Source organism: Syngnathus scovelli, chromosome 8 (genome assembly GCF_024217435.2).
Source record: "Syngnathus scovelli strain Florida chromosome 8, RoL_Ssco_1.2, whole genome shotgun sequence".
In the NCBI taxonomy this organism is placed as follows: Eukaryota; Metazoa; Chordata; class Actinopteri; order Syngnathiformes; family Syngnathidae; genus Syngnathus; species Syngnathus scovelli.
In genome coordinates this window covers 11,140,378-11,156,567 of record NC_090854.1, presented here as the reverse complement: position 1 = coordinate 11,156,567, position 16,190 = coordinate 11,140,378, and the positions used below count along the sequence as shown (strand labels likewise).

At 41.8% G+C, this 16,190-nt stretch overlaps 1 protein-coding gene and 1 long non-coding RNA gene across 6 annotated transcripts in view; one reads left to right on the top strand and one right to left on the bottom strand.

The window, feature by feature from the left end:
- igf2bp2a (insulin-like growth factor 2 mRNA binding protein 2a) overlaps positions 1-16,078 on the top strand; it is a 41,625-nt gene extending 25,547 nt beyond the window's left edge. For 4 of the 5 annotated variants that reach the window (XM_049727393.2, XM_049727391.2, XM_049727390.2 and 1 more), the window contains 14 exons: positions 3,821-3,869; positions 4,249-4,300; positions 4,533-4,596; positions 4,712-5,005; positions 5,075-5,209; positions 5,579-5,701; positions 6,526-6,661; positions 7,714-7,851; positions 8,651-8,719; positions 9,998-10,114; positions 10,197-10,271; positions 10,439-10,570; positions 10,805-10,918; positions 11,090-16,078. In XM_049727393.2, coding sequence (XP_049583350.1) covers positions 3,821-3,869; positions 4,249-4,300; positions 4,533-4,596; positions 4,712-5,005; positions 5,075-5,209; positions 5,579-5,701; positions 6,526-6,661; positions 7,714-7,851; positions 8,651-8,719; positions 9,998-10,114; positions 10,197-10,271; positions 10,439-10,570; positions 10,805-10,918; positions 11,090-11,188 — 1,597 coding nt within the window. In that variant the 3' untranslated portion in view covers positions 11,189-16,078. The remainder of the gene's footprint in view (positions 1-3,820; positions 3,870-4,248; positions 4,301-4,532; positions 4,597-4,711; positions 5,006-5,074; positions 5,210-5,578; positions 5,702-6,525; positions 6,662-7,713; positions 7,852-8,650; positions 8,720-9,997; positions 10,115-10,196; positions 10,272-10,438; positions 10,571-10,804; positions 10,919-11,089) is intronic. The other variant, XM_049727394.2, reaches the window with a different exon arrangement.
- LOC137840512 (uncharacterized) lies at positions 9,375-10,167 on the bottom strand. The gene is made up of 2 exons (XR_011087204.1): positions 10,022-10,167; positions 9,375-9,926 (listed from the first exon to the last, which is right to left on the bottom strand). It is a non-coding gene; the product is annotated as an uncharacterized lncRNA (long non-coding RNA).
- Positions 16,079-16,190: the final 112 nt, after the last annotated feature.

The window sequence follows — 16,190 nt, the reverse complement described above, 5'->3', positions numbered from 1 at the left end:
ATCTTTTCTCAAAATGGCGAATTTACATTTGAACAGTTGCACTGGCCTAAAAGCAAGCAAGCAAGCAAGCAAGCAAGCAAACAAACAAACAAACAAACAAACAAACAAACAAACAAACAAACAAACAAACAAACAATTAAATAAATAAATAAATAAATAAATAAATAAATAAATAAATAGCCAATTTTCTTTGCATGAAAAACACTTGGGAGTGAGTTAAGGGCTGTGTGGGGTTTTATTTTTTATTTTTTCCTGGTGAGAGCGAGACATGCTGCCGACAGGCCCAGTGGACTGAAAGGCTATTTGGGATGTCTCTTTATTCATCCAAAGTGAGCCTCCCGCTGGGCCTGCGAGCCGTCACCGACAGCACGAGCTTGTGCTCACAACTAGGAGGTAAACAACGCTTTCAGAGGGCCTCATTACACACAATTATTTCACCAATGTTTTTATCCTTTGCTGTGGAAAAAAGGGACCATTTTGTCCTCAAGACCCAAATTCTTTACTTTAGATGTTACAATTTTGCCCTTCTATAACAATTTTTTTTTGTATACGAAATAATCATTTTTATAAATTTAGCAACATGTAGGAAGATACAGCTGAGAAAAAATTTGGTTCATTATTATATCTAAATGTCAAATTACAATGTGACATTTGCGTTGCGTTCTCTCTGTCTCTCGCATTCTCTCCACTAGTGGTTTCATCAAATGCATTACAAAATCATAACCTTTTGTGTACCAGAAGAATAACTTCATAATTTTACCAAGGCTATTAGTAATGTGCTTTTCACAAAATATTTTTCACGACAGGTGCAAAAAATGCAGAAAGTATTACGCGTAAAATACTACAAATGCAAATTTGTATTGAACAGGCATAGCAGCAATAAAACACTGTAAAACTTCATCAGCTCATAAAATACAAAGTCATGTAGTTTAAGTGGTTAATAAAATAATAGCAAAAATCTATCTGTTGTTGTAAATGTTCATCAGTTGTTTTGTGAGCGAAACAATCGTAATAACCCTTAATGTGTCAACTTAAATGTGTTGTAAATTAGAAATAAAGCTTAGCACTTTTAGTTGTGAGACTAAACAACTCAAATCTTCAAAGAATTTGAGTTGCACGGAATAACTTAAATATTGTTATAATTGTTATAATTCATTCATTTTACAAAAATATCAACGTGAAGGGACTTCATTTAGTTTATTTATCATTTTTATGGCCGTACAGTAAGAGTGAGTCATACAGATTAAGAACTCCTGGAAGTGCTTAAGTGATTTAACTTGAGCTTTTCTGTCAATGATCTCAATCGTCTTCAGAATGCATTGACGAGCGAGCAGCCTCTTTCCTGCTCGTCCAAATCCGCGGGACCGCCCTGTGTGCTGTGTACGCAGACGCCGCCATTTAGCTGTTACAGGTGGGAGCGGTAAATATTAGCTTTTCAAATGAGCGTGGCCACTCTTGGCTATCCAAAGGCCAAATTGAGAGGATTTCTACCCCCCCCCCCCCTTATTGGCAGGCAGCTAACAAACATTAAGTGACCATTCTGTGTGAATCCTCCTCTCATTTGGCGCACTTGGAAAGGAGGAGCCGAGGAAGGGCTCTGGGTTCACCTTGTGTGCGCGCGTGTAAACAAAACAGTCCACATTGGCATGGGGGTCTCACCCAACTCTACAGACAGACAGACAGACGGGCAGGGGACGTTCTGCTTAGCGTGTAGCCACAGGCATGCTTAAAATGGGCAAGTGTCACTTTTTCCAAAAAGATCCTGGAAGCTGCATACTTGCGAGCGACGGGGCATTGTGTGGTGAGGTGTACCAAAGAAGAAAGGCAGCGAAGGATGACTCTGGTGTGCGGAAGCATTACAGTAACAATATGTCGAAAAAAAGAGACATCCCTTTTCACACGCACTCCACACCGCATTTGAATTTCCAGGCTCTGCGGTATATAAACAAAACTCTTTTTATAGCAATCATATTCAATTAAAAGATCCCACCACAATTCTATCCAGCCCGCTGGTGAGCAGGTAAACTATCCAGCTGTTCATTTTCGACAGCGCTCATCCGTGTGAGTGAGCTGGAACCGAGCCCAGCTGACTTTACACTCTGGACGAATCGCCAGCCCATCGCGGGGCAAAAATAGACAAACAACCAGAAGCACACTTAATTTAGAGTCCTTAATGGATCTACCATGTACGAACGTGAGTTCAGTGAAGTTCCTTGTTTTTTGGTTTTTTTTTGCTTAACAGTGCGAGATTTGTGGATTCCGTAGTTTTCATTAATCCTGGCTAAGTTATTGGACTTTTTGTAAAGTGAAATCAAAAGGGCAGATCCCGGTGATATCATATTTGTTGATTTCTGTTTTGATGTACTCCCAGCTAGTATAATGGTCCTCATTTGGACTTGGCAACAGCCCCCTCTTTGGCAGCCTCCTTCTGGACTTCAGCTCGACTGACATTTGATCCCGAGAACACGGACTAGCGGCATCAAGTGCAGCACGCGAACGAGCGCGGATCAGTGGTGTCCATTAGCACAATCAATAGGGAAGACCTCACTTCAAGTCCTCGCCGCATCCAAGCAGACATTTCTGAGCTGTTCTTTCCATACTGTGACATTTTGCTTAGCTAGAAGTTGCTTACGACACTTTGATACAACCTATTTTGCCTCGCAGTGTGTAAGTCATCCACTCACTCCAAAGCAAAATCTATTTCAAGCCTCGTTTAATAGTCACGCACATGCCAAACACAGTCAACTCATTTGTTTGTCGTATTGGATGAATGAGGTGAAGAGTGGAATGTCCTGTGTGAATCTCAGCCTCTCTCCTCCTCCTCCTCCTCTGCCCTCTCCTCTCTTTTTTTCTTGTTCCCCGGAGGAGCACAGTCAGAACGAGTCATTCATTCATTCATGTCCTGCTGCCCGCATGTGCGTCTTTCCAGAAAGCTTGGCCAGCCCACCGCAGACGCTAATTTCTCCCACTCTCACCTCTCCTCCAGCTTTCTCCATCACTTCAGCTCATGGAATGTCTGCTAATTGTCCTCCAAAGTGCTCTTAAGGACTTTGGGGGTTTTGCGCGAGTGTGTGCTGTTTTTTTTTTTTTTTTTTTTTTTTCCTTCCACATAAATGTCTGCTTCTTTTGGAAATCGCAGCACTTGTGTTGACTGCGCCGCTGCTTGTGCTGTTTCTCACACTTTGTGGTCACGGGGCGGTTTTGTGTTTGAGCTATTAAGAGAAAATTGTGGTGATAAAACAGCACGATGTGGAAATTTAATACCAAAAGCTGTTCAAAAGAGTACGTACAGATACTGGGAAACAATCTTGAGTTTTCTTATTTCATAACACACTTAGAGGCAGAATGGTTAGCGCATCTTGTCGCAGGTTCAAATGTCAGGTTCTGATTTGTAGAATTTTTATTTAAATGTGTAAATGAAAAAAAAAATAGTGAAATAAAACAAAACACGGGAGCAGTTCCATGACTTGTCTCACTTGACCGAGATGATCGCTAAGCCCGGCAATGAGGCCGCTAAATGGTGATGTGAGCTAGCTGTAACCATGGCAACTGAGACACACTATGCGTGTAGAGATTTAACCTTGCCTACTAAAAGAACAACCTGGGAGGTGTTACGCAGCCCCCGCTAACCAACGTCTCCCATCTTAAGGAAATAATCATCGCTTGGAAGAAAACTGGAGTGTAAAACTATCAAATAGTTCTTTTAATAGAATTGGGTGGGAAATGCATGTAGTTGGTATGAAATGCAACAATGGACATAAAACTATTTCTGTGTGCATGTCTCGGTTTGTAATTTTCACTGTCTCTCCCATCTCCGCAGGAGTAGGAAGATTCAGATCCGGAACATTCCTCCTCATTTCCAGTGGGAGGTGAGTTGTGTGTGCACGTTCATTACACCCTTTTGGTTTCCAAACTTGACCCGACTTCCTTGGTTCATTTCCCTCAACCCCATTTTTTTCAACAAAATAAATTTATTAATAATAAAATGAAATAATTTACAAAATCTTAATGTATTAATACATTTAAAAAACAAGTAAAAATATGTGTCAAATTATTTGTTTTATTGATAATTTTATTTGTCATGTACAATAAAGCAATTCACCAATTAGTTAATGACATAAATAGTATAATAACACATGCAGACTGATTTAGTGCAGTTTCCAGAATGTCCATGGAGTACTTTTTTTTTTTTTTTTTTTTTACTCCCCCACATCTCTATTTAATTTAACGCTATCATGTCTCCGTTAGGATTTCGACGGTCTGCTGGCTCGATATGGTACAGTAGAAAATGTGGAACAAGGTACGCCACTCTTCTTCTGTGTCTGATTTCATCACATTGGTGCACTGCTATTTCCGTTTTCCACTTAGTTTCTCTTGGTGTTGCTTGTTTGTTTATGCGAGTATCAGCGCTACGCAGTTTTAAATTGACACATTTGTCACTTAGGAAGTTGAGCTGTGCTACAGGAAATAGTTATCGCTATATAATGATGATGACATCTTCTGACATGTGATGTATGCTTCTTCTCTCACAGTCAACACTGACACAGAAACGGCCGTGGTGAATGTTACGTACGCAACCAAGGAGGAAGCTAAAGAGTGAGTAAAACAAACAGAGACGCCTACTTGGGCGTGATTGCTTAAATCTAGACTGACTCAATTGAAATGCATTTTCCTGCCGCTAAATATTTACTGTTGGTCGTCAACCCTCCAGAGCCATTGAGAAGTTGACAGACCAGCAGTGCGACGACTTCTCCTTGAGGGTGTCGTACATCATGGATTTGGACGCCGCTCCGCCGGCACAGGCCGCCCGAGGTCGACGCGGCGGCCGGTTGTCGCGAGACCAGGACACCCCTCAGCCCGGACCTTCGGGAGGCTTTGGCGCACCGCGGACCCGACAACAGCAGGATTTTCCTTTGCGCATGCTCGTGCCTACTCAATTTGTAGGCGCCATCATCGGCAAGGAGGGACTCACCATCAAAAACGTCACCAAGCAGACGCAGTCCAAGTAAGCAACTTGGCGAGGCAACACCTCCTGAATAATTGTCGTTATGACGTCATTGCTTTCCCACGACAGAGTTGACATCCATCGGAAGGAGAACGCAGGCGCGGCCGAGAAACCCATCACCATCCACTCATCGCCGGAGGGCTGCTCCTCGGCCTGCCGCATGATCCTGGACATCATGCAGAAGGAGGCCAACGAGACCAAGACGTGAGTTGACGTTCACGTTACGTCCAGGAAGGGATGAGCCAGCCATAAACGTCCGTGGCCTATAATCTTATCCTTTAACCCGCCAGCGACACCTTTTAATCTCAGCGTGCGTTCTCCCCGTGGACCACTAACACAGTAAACACACAACACACCTCACACAGGCTGAAACGTGACGGCGGCTTAGCGTTGCACAAAGACGGACAGCATATCTAATTGGCTTTGACTTTTAATTCTATGCTATAATTGTAGAAGCGCCAGTCTTAACTAGCTTGGAGTTTTAGAGGAAACCCCCTTGTAAGGATCATAAAAACATTGCTTCATTAATAGCTGCTTGTGATTAAGTATGAATTTAACGTAATTTGTCCGCAGGCCGGAGGAGATCCCTCTGAAACTGCTGGCCCACAACAGCCTGGTGGGCCGCCTCATTGGGAAGGAGGGCCGCAACCTGAAGAAGATCGAGGAGGAGACAGGGACCAAGATAACCATCTCCTCGTAAGTCACGTCTGTTCCTCTCCTCGTTTGATCACGCCTTTCTACAAGATGTTGCGAACAACTTTCATACGAGTATCATAAATGATCAATTGAACGTGTGTTGCCAAGACAAACTTTGTATAAGGCAGTTCCCAGACATGAAGAGTTGAGTAACATGGATTCAAGTATAGCATGTGAAGGTGCATTGGAAAAAATATAGTAAGTATAGTAATAAGTATAATGATGAAAAAAAAAAAAAGAGACTTATTCACTACAAACAGGTCCATCTCTATTAATTAATTTATCTTAGTTGAGTAGTAAATTACAGATAAATTCAGATTTTTTTTTTATAAACCCCACTTGATAACTTGTTCAATGTTTGCGTTTCACTTTTGGAATTGAACTACTGAAATAAAACTTTTCTGCCATTGAGTTGAATATATTGAGATGCACCGATATATTTTCTAGGCACCAGCATATACGTTTAAGCCCAGAATGTGTAATGTTGGTTAACTGGTTTAATGGTTTACTATTTATTTATTGGAATTAAAGTGAAATCAATTGAAGTCAATATTTAACAAGGGCATGAAATTAGGAATGATTTTAGTGTATGGTCTAATTGCACATGATGTCTCAGACTTAATGAACATGTACTAATAAAAAATATGTGTTGTTTATCAGCACAAATGTTTATGCCCGTTTTGAAAGGCCCAAACTTCATTAACTGCTGAGGGAGATACATGGGGATCCAATTAAAATCCAGCCCACCCCACTTTGTGATAAGCAAAATCAGCCTCATATTCTTTGTTTGCACAATGCTTTGACACATCTGCGTTTGTGTGTAGGTTACAAGACTTAACCATTTACAACCCAGAAAGGACCATCACGGTGAAGGGTATCTTGGAAGCGCTTTGTAAAGCCGAGGCGGAAATCATGAAGAAACTGAGGGAGGCGTACGAGAACGACATCGCTGCTATAAATGTGAGTGTGTGCCAGCTCATCATCTGCGTGACTGTGTGTGTGCAGGTTGCATGCTATATAAGAGGTAGTAGAAGCTCAGTCATTAGCCACTGCTGGCAAACAGAGAACATCACACGATCGCTTCACAGTCGTCTGACTCTTCCTAGAGGTTCTGACTCACGCCTTCCTTCTCCCCGCTGTGCACGTGCAAATCTTCCCCGTAACGCTGCTCATTCCCAGCATCCATCTGATCCCCCCTATGACATCATCATTCAGTCCGAGGAGGCAACAACAGTGTTTGTTTACTACTTGGACACACATTGATAATTTTGCTCTTAACTTCGTTCAGGAAGACAATATCGACAATTTGTCGCAGTGCGGGCATTCTAAAATTTTGCCATATATCGAAATATGAAAAAAAAAATAATAATAATATGGTCCACCAATCAAAAGAGGCAACCCCACTGCAAACAGTAACTTGTCGATAGTCTAAATATGTGAGCTAGTTGGACTGCCTGCGCGTCTCCTCCAATATGTGAGCACCGTCTAGTGGACTATAATGGTATTACATGAGACACGTTCCGCCGTGCCACTTTTTACCCCGCAAACGTACGTCATGCTGTTAACCTTTCTCTTAACAAAGTACTACTTGAAAATTATTCTCAAGTTAATTTGTTGTCATTACCATTTTACCATTAATACCTTCTGTACCTAAATGTTTTCATTCGTTTTTTCTTCAGTTCCTCAATTAATCTTTCATCAAATTTTCCTTGAAATGTTCAACTGAATCAAATTCTGAGCTCTTGGTATCGACTTTGTGGCTGTATTCCTTAATACTGCTTTGCATGTTTTAAGGGATCAAATATTATTATGCCTAGAGCAATAGCTATCTTCTTTTTCTCCTGGAAGCAAGGGGTTCCAAAGTACTAAAACTAAAATACCCCAGGACTGGACTGAATACATTTAGGCAGTATTCTTGGTTCAAACCTACAGTGGTCCTCCAAAAGTTCCAAGTACCAGAGTTCACGCTTATTGAATACCCTCATCATGATTTGTCTTCTGTCTCGTTCCAGCAACAGGCCAACCTTATCCCGGGCTTGAACCTCAACGCTCTGGGCATCTTCTCCTCTGGTATGCCGGTGCTGCCCCCAGCTGCTGGACCTCGCGGCTCAGCCAACTCTGTGGCACAGGCAGGATACAACCCATTCTTAGTAAGTCTCCCTCTGCTTTATCTGTCTGCCTCTCTCGCGCTCTTGCTGAGAAACTGGTGGACCAAACAAGAGCCCTTAAGAGCATGACCTAACAAATAACTTAGATACCTATCATCCCCATGTCTGCTGCGAATAAAATTGGGAAGCGTACCGGAAGGACAGACCGTTTTGAAAATCAGTCAGAAGTGCCTGCCTACGAAGCGCTTAAGTGTTGGACGGCCGTCGTCATACACGACTTTTAGTCGAAACCGACTAAATGTGGCGATATTTCGTGGTACGGCAGGCCTTAGAATAACTTCGATTCTAGCTTTTGATTGGCGCCGCTTGTTCCCGAAAAAAATATTTTGTTGGCATCTCTGGCAACCTTTGCTCCACTGATTAGAGGACAGTGTTGTGGTACACAGTTTGAATCCCCCCGCACACACACACACACACACACACACACACACACACACACACACACACACACACACACACACACACACACACACACACACACACACACACACACACACACACACACACTCACACACTCACACACACCCCACCGCAATACTCTCCAGAGATGAGTCAGTGTGCGTGTGAAACAAAGTCTGCACTCATTGCCGGCATCCCGATCCGAGCAGCGTGAGACGGAATGGGCCAGAATGTATCGGCGGGCTTCACAGAGCGCGTGATTCACTACGACTTCATGCCTCGAAAAATTTCCCCCGCCGGGTTGGGAGCCTGTGTGAGTGTGTCTGGGAATGTGTGCGTACGTGCACCACCCTGATCCGCTTGCTTGTCACTTCACTTGCAGAGTCACTCTTCACATCTCAGTGGCCTGTACGGGGTTCCTCCAGCAAGTGCCATCCCCCACCAGCACTCAGTATGTCCTTCAAAAAGCTGCACCACACTGACTGTTGCCATGGTGACACCCGGCCACAACATTGGCGGCTAGTTTGCGGTGATGAAGTGTACTGCATCAGGCCGAGATGTTTTCTCAAGACTGAATTTCCTTATATAGCGGCCTGGGGCTTATTTTTCCAATTTGTTGAGCGTATGAGGGATAAGTAAAAGGAATGACAATGTCTTTATTAATTTCATAATATGAAATATTTATATATTTTCCTCACAAATAAACATACTCTCTATATAATATTCCTAATGAACGTTGAAAAGGCGGAATCTATTGGGAACAGAACTCAATTTTTTTTGCAGTTCGGATATTACTGGGACGTGCAGGCATACCTAATGTTGTGGCCCGTGCGTAGAATTATTTAGAATTGAATTGAACACAAGAGATCATGTCTTCTTTTGCTGTGTGGCAAAATGTCACTTTTTGAGTGCTATTGGAAGGAGAAAAGTTTCTTAAATCCCTGAATTGGATTCAAGGGAAAAAAATTGCATTGAGAATCCCTCATCAGCTTCTCAGTATCACCACCGCCACCAGAACACCACAAATATGTCTGGATTGAGAGTTCCAGCCCAGAGTTGAGCTAGGGCTCATTAAATCCACTCAATAAACCACAAGTACACAAATACACGAGGCCAGACGGCAAAAAGCTCAACTCTTTGCCGAATTTTGTTTGCAGGCGTCGGGTCAAAACATACAAGAGCGTTACACTTGACGGACACCTCGGCTTATCTTAAAACATGGATGTGCTGGCACACCTTTGCGATTGGATTTTGAAAACCAACACATGGGTTGTTTACATTAAGGACAGACATGTGTCATGCTTTCATTTTCCATATTTGCTGGTTATGTGGAAAGTAAATGTTATTAGTTTTAAAAAAAAAACACAAGCATAATTGTTGGAATCAAGACACATCTGCAATTCATTACAAAAAATGATTCAGTTATCAAAATTGAAAACATCAAATTTACACCATGAAAAAAACATTTCGATTTGAATGATAAAAAGTTGTGAAACTCCAATTTGTCTGTAGAGACTTCTTGAAAGCTACTTTTACATCATTTGTGTCTTCTAGTGGAAACTTTGACAGGAATTTTTTTGGCTGTCTTGCCTCCAGACTTGGCTCATGTGGTATCGAGTTCACGCACTGTCATCTTTTCTTGTCTGCTTCCCGGAGAACTAAAATACAAAAAAAAAGCATTTTCACTCCTTGTGTGTGTGCTTAAAAGCATCTTTGTTTCCACCCACAGGCTCCAGAACAGGAGGTTGTCTACCTCTTTATTCCAACTCAGGCAGTGGGAGCTCTCATTGGCAAGAAGGGCCAGCATATTAAGCAGCTCGCCCACTTTGCTGGAGCCTCCATCAAGGTGCGGAGACCTCACAGTTTCACGTTCCAAAAAATTGTAATGAAACGTACGCTCCAATTTCTTCTCTCTGATTTGCCTTTAGATTGCCCCAGCTGAGAGCCCCGATGTCACAGAGAGAATGGTGATCATTACCGGCACGCCAGAGGCTCAATTTAAGGTAACCTAATTATAAATATGGCTGCAAGAAGTATCACTTGGGAAATGAGTAAATTATTTTCCTGAAAGAATGAATGTAATCAATCATCATTAGTAATCATTTGAGTTCATGCCTGTTTTTTAAGCTGGTATTGTTGAATGTACCTCACGCCCTCCTCTGATGTCCAGGCCCAGGGTCGGATATTTGGTAAGCTGAAAGAGGAGAACTTCTTCTCGGGGAAGGAGGAAGTCAAACTGGAGACGCACATCAAGGTTCCTTCTACTGCAGCCGGAAGGGTCATCGGGAAAGGTGGCAAGACGGTGAGTCGATTGGCGCTTGTTCATCCATCCATCCATCCATCCATCCATCCATCCATCCATCCATCCATCCATCCATCCATCCATCCATCCATCCATCCATCCATCCATCCATCCATCCATCCATCCATCCATCCATCCATCCATCCATCCATCCATCCATCCATCCATCCATCCATCCATCCATCCATCCATCCATCCATCCAGCTCCATTTCTTACTGTGCTGCTGATTTCAGGTGAATGAGCTTCAAAATCTTACAAGCGCTGAGGTCATCGTACCGCGGGACCAAACTCCAGATGAGAACGATGAAGTGTTTGTGAAGATCAGTGGGCATTTCTTTGCCAGTCAGGTACTTCAACATGCTAACAACTCATTTATTTTTCTCAACGGTCAGCGAATAAAATTGAACTCAATTGAGGTTGTCATCACTTTGACTTGTTTCGATTTATAGTATCAAGTGCGGCCAATCAAATCACAGCATTGGCTTGAGCTGACCTTTTTGCTCTGCTCTTTTTAACAGACTGCACAGAGGAAGATCCGGGAGATCATTCAGCAGGTCAAACAGCAGGAACACAAACACCAGCGAGGCGCCGCCAGTTCACCGCAACACTCCAAGTAACCGGCGGGCGCCGACCAATGAATGTAGCCCTCCCCAAAATGGACAGAGACCTCTAGTCAGACAACGGCCGCGGCCCGCGAGGGAACGCGCAGGGCAGACCAGCAGCGGCGGGATCAAAAAAAGATAACCAAAGAACTTCATCGAGGAGGGGAAGCGAGCGAGAGCCAAAGGCGGTGAGCGACGTTCACGTGCACTGCCAGCCCTGCGACAGCACACGCCGCAGCAGGATACTGATATTGCGAGAACAACAACACGAAAAGCGGAGAAGCGTCGTCGTCACGAGGTAAAACAGGAACTAGCACGTCACTCTGCGTATTTGTTCTCTTTAGTTGGATTAACATAATGTAGGCCTAACACGGATAAAGCGACTGTATTAACGACACAATTAAAATGAGATGGAGATGAACTATCCTTAGCAGTATTAACACAGGGTAGACGACTTTATTGACATTTACAAGAGCAACCACACTGAGCAGTTCCCCTACTTTGGAAGAAAAAAAAAAAATCAAAAAGTACAAGCCCCATTTGGAAATATGGTGAATGTTTTTTTGCAACAAGCCTCTGTGTGTGAATGTGTGTGTGTGTGTGCCAATGCTTCTCATCAATCTTTTTTCCCTTTTTTAATCACTCTCTCATCAGTCAAATTTGGTATTGTAGGAGGATAAAGAATACGTGAACGTGTGAAATTCCCCCTCGTCTGTTATATAGTACATATATGCATTTCAATGAACTGGAATTTCAGTCGTTACACTAGTTGAAATCAAAAAGTGAAGCTTGAGTATCATAAATTGAAAATTTTAAAGGGCCAATTTTTTACATAATTCTGAATTATTTCTTATATAATGTAGTTTCTTGAGAAAGAGATGACTGTAAGCTATTGTGGAAATGATAAAAAAATTAAATCATGAAATATTTTACTCTGTCTATATTGCAGACAAGTTTCACTCTTTGAATTGAACTACTAAACTGAAGCTTTCATCGATATTCTAATTGATTGAGATGCACCTATATTTGGTGCTTAAATAATGGTCCTATTGATAAATGGTCCTATTGATAAATACTGCAACCACTTTTAAAGAGCAGAACAAACAAATGGACTTAACTACTGTTAGTCTTACTACTCAGTAGAACCTTTTTGTCAGACGTCATTTCCGCTACTCGTGTTCTCGAATGGAATGAGACATGAATACCAAAAATAGTTATCTAAATTATATTTTATTTTCCCTTGATTGGCTATGGGCAAAATAAATATAATCGCTGAATAAAAGTATTTAAAAAAATCCATGCCAGTGGGGAATTGAATGAACATGTTGCTGAGGAATGTGTTTAAATGGAACTCAAATTCCCATACCAACGTCACGCGCATCTTTGGAAAGTAGAGCCTCAAAAGCAACAGTGTGCACTCTGTTGCAAATAATTAACAAAATACACGTTAAAAATAATGGAAAGTGGTATACATCTTTAAAACTTTAAAGTCCCTGTAAAGTAAAAATAAAAATGTCTAAATTTGACACACCAGAGAAATGCGTTCTTATTAACCCTGCTAAATTTTAATTATTAAAAATAAAATTGCAAAGTATTCAAAATAAAGCTTCTGCTCTTCTGCTCAACTCTAAAACAACAAGCGCGAGGCATTCCTTGCATTACATTATTTGAAATGTGGACGTTTGCTGTCATATTCCATTTTGCGAATACAAGTAGCGGAAAGTGAAGCGATGTGACGTCACGGCGAAAAGCGTCCACGGTTTTGAATGTGCGCACACTCGGCCTTAAGGGGGCGTTACGTGAGGATGGCTGTGTGTTTTTGCATAGAGGCAAATGTGAAGGCAGGGGTGGCACTTTGATGCTGCCCCTCAGTGGCACAACGTAAACGGGCTGGCGTTACCCTCTCTCAGGGTCCGGGGAACTTTGTGTAAAAAAAAAAAAAGAAAAAAAAAAGGGGAGCGTGACAACTGTGAATGTATCAAACGCAGCCTTTTTTTTTTAACTTTAATTCCAAAAGACAACAAAGCAGCCCTTGCCTTGTTCAGCTGGCCAGACACCGTGACCTTGAATTTAATTTCCTATGCTGGCCGTGCGGGTCCGTCTAAAGCCTTATTTTATCACTCTTCATCGCAAAGGCTATTGCCACACTTTCCTCTGTGTGCGTGCGCGCGTGTGTGTGTAAATATATAAATATATAAAAAGAGAGAGCAATATTTATGAATCTATTTTTTTTCCTATTTTGTGATGAGAGCTATTGATTATGAATCAAAAGAAAATGAAAAGTCCTTTTTTTTTTTCCCTCACTGGGACACTGCCATTTTGTTTTGAAGGGAAGTGTTTATTTTCTTGAAAATGAATATAAAGAGAAAAAAAAAATGAAGAAAAAAAAATATGGGAGAACAGTAAAAGTGAACCACCGCAGGATGTAAACAGTGCGCATGTCAGTATTGTGATCTACCTCAGGCTTCAGGGTACCTCAGTCCAATCTTTCATTTCCCCTCACCAAACCCCCTCCCCCCCTTTTTGGGACATTTTGTATGCCTTGTTAACTGATCATTTTTGATCCCTTTTCTTTTTTTAATGAATTTACAAAACAAAGAAAAAAAACGAAAAACAAAATGAGTAGTCTATGCCACGTGACCTCTTTGCTGAGACGTGAGTTTCAAAACGGTAAATAGAAAAGTAGGATGGAACGGGGTTGTAGGTCCGAACGGCGTCGCTAAAAAGACGAAAGAAAGCAAATGCAAATCCGCCGATAGGAACTAACCAAGTGTACCTCCTAAAAATGAAACAAAACAACGTGGGGAATTGGTGATGGGTTGATTATGCTTCTTGTACCTTTGGAAACCTTGTTAAATTCAGCCATTGCAATTTGCCTCTGGTTTGGAAAATCACATTTTATTCCTTTACTGAACAGAATTTAAAAGAATGTAACAGACTTTCCAAAGGTAAACAAAGCATTGTTACAACATGACAAATTCATTTTCCTTAATGTTTTGTTTCATCTTTTTTCCCCCAAACTGTACCTCCAGGGGGAAACAAAATCACCTGTGAAAAAGAAATGTTATAACACACCAACTGTCTAATTCTCTGTTGGTTGATAGTGATTTTTTTTCTTTTTTTTTAAAAACACAAAAAGATACACAGAGCTGCAAAAATACACTGACTCTTAAATATAGTGTACAAAAAAAAATTATGTAGAATGTAGAACTTATAGCTGGTGACACTAGTGGATGTGAGATGATAGAATTGTTCAAACGTGTACAAGAGCGTCTCACGCAAACGCATATCCTGTTTCCTGTTGTGACCTGAGCGTCACCGCCGTTTGCCCTAATCCTTTTTTTTTTTTTTTCTTGCTGTGTACATTTGACAATTACCTCTCTGAATCAAAGGCTGACGTTTATTTTTTTAAGTTCCTCCAGCGGTCGTGGGGCAGTCGGCGGCCATCACGGAGTCCCGGTGAACACACACACACACATAGCTAAGAGTGACCTCACACAATGCCTCGCTGCTTCCTTCTCCCGATCGTAGCTGGCGAATGTAGCGCTCCCAACAGGGGGCGCTCCGCTAGTTGACCTCTTTTTGTCTTTTCGACTTTGCAGAGGACCGTCTGTCTGTCTGCCATCTGTCTTTGGGGCTCTTTTAAGTGCGGTGTTCCCGTTCCAAGGTTGGACGCTCATCCTTTAGCCAGGATTACGCCGTTTTCTAAAATTTTTGGGGTTGTTGCTAGACTTTTAATATTCAAAACCACACTTAACACACATCACTGAGGGTGTATTAGTAGCGATGTTTAGTCATATCACAATGGTGGTTGGATAGTAGTCTTTTCCTTCTAGGTTTATTTTGTCTCTCGTCGATCCAGTTTTCTCGTCACCGACACTGTTCTGATGATGATTCTTAACGTTTCATTTGGGTTAGACTGCTGCCAAGACTTGGCTGTACCACCGTGGCTTCAAATAGGCAAGTCGACATTAAAGTCAAAATCGGCAGTCCGTTGAGCGCTGACCTCCGCCAAGGTCAAAACAATACTTGTTGGGATTTATTAAGACGTGTCCAAATATGCATTTTTGCTTCTGTAAAGAATTGGACTGTGTTTTGCTACACGTGAAGTGTTAGGGCCATCTCGAAGGGGGAACATAACACTATGAGAATTTTAGATTTGAAGGAATAAAGTAAAATTAAATTCTGAGAATAAAATAAGAAAATCAAAATTGTATGATTAAAAATAAATAATTCCAAATTTCCTTTCATTTGTATGGAGAGAGATGATTTGAGATATGAGTGTTTTGAATTGTGGTCATGAAATCAATTCAACTCATAAGTCAAGGGACGACTTTGTTGGTGTTTTTTTTTTTTTACCGTCTTGCTAGTTGTAATTCTTTTTCTTCAGCGTGGCCTCAATGGCGTCGTTGTTTCTGTGTAATGCTTTTAACGAAACAAAACCCACATTAACTTCCTTGGCGGAGGTCGTGTAGAAATAAAAGTAGATTGACAAGAGGATTCACGTGTGTAAGAATAGAACTTAGGACACGGTAGGGCAGAGCGCATTTGGATGACTTCAACTGCAGCAGTTTTTTGTTCAATGACGTTTGGATGCCAGACGCCTCATATAGCACTAAACTCTACTAGTGGTTTTACACATCTCGCCATTTGGGAGATTCCTCGTGTGTGAGTGTGTGTGTCCGACAAGTGAAACCCCTCCAATGTCCCCCAGGCCGAAAGGTCTCTAACATGTCAATAGGTCACGGATGATGTGCGCCGGACTGACATGGGGTCCGCGTTTTGACGCTTTTTATGGCGGACCTGTGCCTTTCTGGTCCCCGAGCGTACTGTTGTTTTGACTTGTGAGTGAACTGTATTGCTGAGCAAATCTGGATCTGAGCAATAAACACCATTTGAAAGATGCTCCCTTGTATCTGCTCTTTTTTGAAAGTAGGTTTCCAACGGTGGCGCACACTTACCAGTACAGTAAGTAAATGTATACAATTTTTCAATACAGCTACCATTGTTATTTTTG